Genomic DNA, 5419 nt, shown 5'->3' on the forward strand with positions numbered 1-5419 from the left:
GCGTGCTCCCCCCCTGCCACAGCACTTCCTGAGTCAGCGGCTGCCGTCCCCGTCCCTGCTTGCCCCACGGCACCTCAGCCTCCACCGACGTCCCTTCCTCAGCTACGATGAGGATGCCAAGGTGTCCACGCTGCGCGTCGTGGTCTTCGGCTCTGACCGCATCTCGGGCAAAGTGGCCCGAGCCTACAGCAACCTCAGGTGAGCTGGGTGGTGTGAGGGACCTGACTGCAGGTACCTGGCGCTGCTGGGACGTGCTGTGGATGGCTTTGCTCACCCAGCCCTCTCCCACCTTCTCCTAGGCTCAAGGAGAGCACCTGCCCCTCACTGACAAGGTACTTCAAGCTGCAGTTTTTCTACATCCCCGTGAAGAGGAGCTGTTTGGCTCCATCAACCCCACTGCTGCACCCCTCTCTGTCCCCAGGGGACTCACAGCTCCGGTCCGCAGCACAGGCGGTAGGTGTCCTGCTTGCCGTGGCATCTGTGGTGCCACCAGTGCTCTGCTTGGCTCCAAGAACAGTGTGTGAGGAGGCTGGCAGGGCAGGCTCAGGGGAGCACTGGTGTCTCTTCCACTAGCCCCGTGTGGGTTGAGGAGGCTGCGGGGGATGCCCGGAGTGACCCCAGTGTGTCTGGTTTCAGGATCCCGCCTTGACTAGGATGGAGAGCAGCACCAATGACATCTCCCACTACATTGGCATGCTGGACCCATGGTACGAGCGCAACGTTCTTGGGCTGATGAACCTGCCCATGGATGTCCTGTGTCAGGTACGTGCAGTCGGCCTCCCCCTTCCCTGAGGCAGAGAGGAGCTGAGTGGAGAGCTTCTGCTTGGCACTGGGCCACCACGATCCTGTACAGGTGGCCATGCTCCAGGGACACAGGATGGAGGTGGGGGGTTCTGGTGGTCAGGAGAAGGGTTTCTGTGCCTGGTGGGGTGGGACGGGCAGTTCCTGACACTGGGCTGTGGGGTCCACATACCCTGTCAGGCTTGTGACTTATTCTCTCATCCCAGTGTGCCAAGCCGGAGGCTGAGCCACAGGAGGACTCCCAGGAGCAGCTGCCCATCCTGGCAGACATGATCCTCTACTACTGCCGCTTTGCCACGCGCCCCGTCCTGCTGCAGCTCTACCAGACGGAGGTAGGCAAAGGGGCGAGGGGGAAAGGTGGGTCTTCTGCCTGTGCCACCAACTCGGGACCTGCCTGTGAACAGTGGGGATATGGCCCAGGCGCCACGTGCTGGTGAGGCAGAGCTCTGTCTCCTCTTACTCCCCAGGTGCCCGGGGTGCTTTGGCTGATGCCCCTGGCTCAGCGACTGAGAGCGTGCAGGTCCTGCCCAGACAATCCTTAAGTCACACGAACAGTTTTCCATCCCAATACCCTTCCCCATGACACGAAGCGACCGTTGCCAGTGCTGACAGGTTATTCACCTCGCTGGAAATCTCTCCAGTTCTCCGCTTCCCAAACCAAGCCCCTCCATGAGGCTTATTTTCCTCGCCCCGCTCTCTGCATGGGGCAGACGTGGTGGGGAAGGTTGAAGCGATGTCCGGACCTGCTGTTAGGCTCATTGTGGGTTTTCTTTCCAGAAAATCAGGGGTTTGGGTTGTTTTACTTGCTGGAGGTCTGTTAAAACAGTCTGAAGTACAGCTAAAGCCAAGTGTCACCCAAGGCAGTTGAAAAAGGTGTATTTTGAAAATGTGGAAGGATTTTCCCAAACTGACCCGTTTCCTGTAGCAAGGAATGAGGAGTCAACATTGCCCGGCGTGGGCTGGGTCACCTCATCACCACGTCTTCACTCTGCTTCCCTGGCAGCTCACCTTCATCGGGGGAGAAAAGATGACCGAGGTCTTCATCCATTCCCTCGAGCTGGGCCACTCGGCGGCCACGCGGGCCATCAAGGCGTCAGGTCTGTAGCTGCTGCTGCTGCGCCCGCAGCCCCGGGGTGGGAGTCTGCAAACCCCCAGGCTGGGAGATAAATGGAGAGAGGGGCTGGAGGGAGCCTGGGCTGCAGGAGCTGGCTGAGCCCGGGCGGCATCACCAGCAAAGATCCAGACATCTTTTGGCAAACCTGGAGGTGAAGCGTCATAGCTCCTGCAGTCCTCTTCAGGAGTGAGGCCTTGGCAGTGCCTTCTTGTTCTTGCTGCTAAAATGTATTTGCAGTAAACCAGCTTCAAGGCCGTTCCCTTCTCTCACGAAGAGCTGGCAAAATGCAGCTCTTCATCTTTTGCTGCTTTCTGCTGTTTTGTCCTTTCTCCAGGAGCATCATTTATAAAATCTTTCTCCATTTCCTTAGTTCAGTGGGCAAAGCAAGGTTGGTGCATGTGCTTGAAGCCTTCCTACAAGGGAGAGCTGTGAGCTTTTACACTGGGGATTTAGAATATCATTAGAGAGAGGAAGAAATGGCAGAAGCATCTGCTTTCAGTGTGGTCTCTGTATGGAGGACAACACGCTGCCTGGCGTGGTGCAGCTGGCAGAGACATCTCATGGCCAGCCAATAATACTGCATTTAAACGTGTCACTTCATTTTTTTCAGCCAGCTGCTTTCGTGTGATCTTGCCCCGTCTTTCTAAACAGAGCTCATGAAACATCCTCCATATGAAGTGTCACCACCCCACTCCTCCCCAGTGCTGGCTTGGCCAAGCCCAGTAACTCGTGAAACCACCAATCCTTCTGACTTTGATATTTTTTTTTTTTTAACTCGGGTTGTCTGGCAGCCGCCCCCTTAACATCTGCAAAAAATTATCCGGGGGAGAAAAAAAAGTTAGGAAGTGCTGGGCACAGGATTTCAAGGCTAATTTAATGTGGGCAGAAATACGCCTGGAAAAACAGGAGCCAGATTAGCGATGTGGCCTTTCATTGCTTTGTGTTCTCCCCGGAGCGCTGACCCCTCTGCACCGGCTCTGCCGGCACCACTTTCAGTCTTGCAGAGCTGCTCCTTGTGCTTTGTGGTGAAGTTTCCATGCTGGATTAATCACTTTAAGCCACCTTTTCTTTTTGCCACCTTTGCTCCACAGTTGTGGGGCGAAAACCTGTTCTCCAGTAGGTGCTGGGTGTGCTGCGGTGCCAGTAGCTGAAGCATGGGGGTGAAAAGCCGTGTGTGACGTTTGCTCATTGGTCTGTGCAGGTCCAGGCAGCAAGAGGCTGGGCATAGACGGGGACAGAGAAGCAATCCCGCTGACACTACAGATCGCCTACAGCAAGGTGAGCGCGCGGGGCCGCTGCAGCAAACGGGGCTGGGCAAACAGGTCCCTCAGCTGGGGGCTGACAGTCTGCGGGGGGAGCCCCAGTCCAAACCCAGACACGCTCAGGCTGATTGTCTGCTTACCGGCTAACGGAGGGTGGCTTTCCACTCCTGTTCAGCCCGGAAAACAGGTAATGCGCAGCCAGTTTCCATAGCCTGGATGTCCTTTGGTGCTGCTTTACACTGGTGAAATTTGCTTCCAGGGACTGATCTTCTGCTGCTCATGTTTTGTTTGTTCCTCCCTGGTTATTCAGTGTTAACCCGGGCAATTTTTGGTAAATACAAGATTAAATGGATTTTGATGACTACTCAAGCTTTGCATGCAGCTCCAGGTAAATCCAGATGTGAGCTAGCCCAGGCAGATGGGTCGGGGTGGGAGGTAGGGTATCCATCACCTGGAATGTGGCATCTGCACTTCAGTTACAACAACCTCCTGTAACACTCCAGTCTGGGGGCAGAGCGGCTGGAAACTGCTGGGGAGTTGGTGACAGCAGCTCGAGAGGAGCCAGCAGTGGGCCCAGGTGGCCAAGGCGGCTTGTCCCAGCCATAGTGTGGCCAGCAGGACCAGGGCAGGGATTGGCCCCCTGGACTGGCGGCACTGGAAAGGCCACACCTCGAATCCTGGGTCCAGTTTTGTCCCCTCACTCCCAGAAGGACATTGAGGGGCTGCAGCATGTCCAGAGAAGGGCAGTGGAGCTGGTGCAGGGTCTGGAGCACAATGCGCTGAGGAGCAGCTGAGGGACCTGGGGGAGTTGAGCCTGGAGAAAAGGAGGCTCGGGGGAGACCTTCTGGCTCTGACAACTCCCTGACAGGAGGGTGGAGTGAGATGGGGGTTGGTCTCTTCTCCTCAGGAAGAAATGACAGGATGAGAGAAACTGGCCTCAAGTTGCACCAGGGGAGGTTTGAGGTTGTCCCTGAGGAACAATTTCTGTCCGGTTGGGGTTATCCTGGCCTGGCGCAGGCTGCCCAGGGCAGTGGTGGAGTCCCCATCCCTGGAGGGGTTTCCCAGCCGTGTGGAGGTGCTGCTGAGGGACAGGGGGCAGTGGGGACCTGGTTGGGGAACAGGGGGACTTGAGGAGCTGAAAGGTCTTTTCCAGCCGAGTGATTCTGGGGTGCTGTCTGATGTGTTTTGGTTGGTCTCTGCAGACAGCCATCAGTGGAAGGAGTCACTGGAATGATGTGGAGAAGGTCTGCACATCTGTCAACCTCAGCAAAGCCTGCAAGAAGTATGAAGAACTAGGTGGGTAGAGGTGTCTTTGTGCCTTTGCTTAGGGGACAAGGGAAGGGACTGATGGAGCAAGAGGACGGTGTGGATCCTCCAGCTGGAGTAAATGAGGGGTGTGTGAATGCAGGAGCTACATCAGAGGTGCTGTTGTTCCCTGGGGCTTTACTGCAGTCCTTTGTGTTCTCCCCGGAGCGCTGACCCCTCTGCACCGGCTCTGCCAGCACCACTTTCAGTCTTGCAGAGCTGCTGCTTGTGCTTTGTGGTGAAGTTTCCATGCTGGATTAATCACTTTAAGCCTTAGCACCACATCAGGCATGCAGGACATTTGATGTCCCACTGTCCTAAAGCTTCCAGCCAGGGGAATGGGGTGTCCACACGGGCTGGGGCAGCCCAAAGAGCAGGATGGTCACTGGAGAGTGATGCTTCCCAGAACACCATTTGTTTAGTAAGGAGAGACAGGTAGAACTAGTTAAATGAAGTAGGACCAAGGGGAGGGTGCTTGTCCTGCCACCCGCAGCAGCCGTGCTTTGCAGCCGCCTCTCAGCTAAGCTGGTGCTTCAGCCCGGTTTCCTTCCTGCAGCTCAGAGATAACTGGCTGCCGCTTTGTTTTGCTTCATGTTTTTCTTCTAATCTGTTTCTGATGGGGTATTAATACAGCTTTGGGCCTTTTAAAAGCAGCAAGACTTTCAGTCTGTGTGCGAGCGCGTTCAGAAGCGATACCTGCTCATTCTTGCTTAAGAACTGCTGGTTTGGCAAGCAAATAACCCAGATCTGAGCAAACTGAGGGGGTTTTGGATCCTCTTTCCTCATGTGCTTTGTGAGTGGAGTAGTGAGGGCAAACGGGTGATCTTCCAAATAGGGGACACCTCCTACATGCCCCCTGGAGCTCAACCTAAGCCTCTGTCCCTCCTGTCCTGCTGGTGCTGACACATCCCTGAAGCCGTGCAGACAACCCTAGGAA

General features: G+C 55.8%; 1 protein-coding gene across 1 annotated transcript in view; it reads left to right on the forward strand.

Annotated features, from left to right (window-relative positions):
- The window catches only part of PIK3R5 (phosphoinositide-3-kinase, regulatory subunit 5), a 25343-nt gene that overhangs the window by 17621 nt on the left and 2303 nt on the right, over positions 1-5419 (forward strand). The window contains exons 10-16 of the mRNA XM_010138330.1: positions 34-198; positions 300-453; positions 637-762; positions 1008-1133; positions 1805-1898; positions 3117-3193; positions 4380-4473. Of these exons, the coding sequence (XP_010136632.1) occupies positions 34-198; positions 300-453; positions 637-762; positions 1008-1133; positions 1805-1898; positions 3117-3193; positions 4380-4473 (836 nt within the window). The remainder of the gene's footprint in view (positions 1-33; positions 199-299; positions 454-636; positions 763-1007; positions 1134-1804; positions 1899-3116; positions 3194-4379; positions 4474-5419) is intronic.

This window comes from Buceros rhinoceros, unplaced genomic scaffold, assembly GCF_000710305.1.
Source record: "Buceros rhinoceros silvestris isolate BGI_N320 unplaced genomic scaffold, ASM71030v1 scaffold2526, whole genome shotgun sequence".
Taxonomy (NCBI): Eukaryota; Metazoa; Chordata; class Aves; order Bucerotiformes; family Bucerotidae; genus Buceros; species Buceros rhinoceros.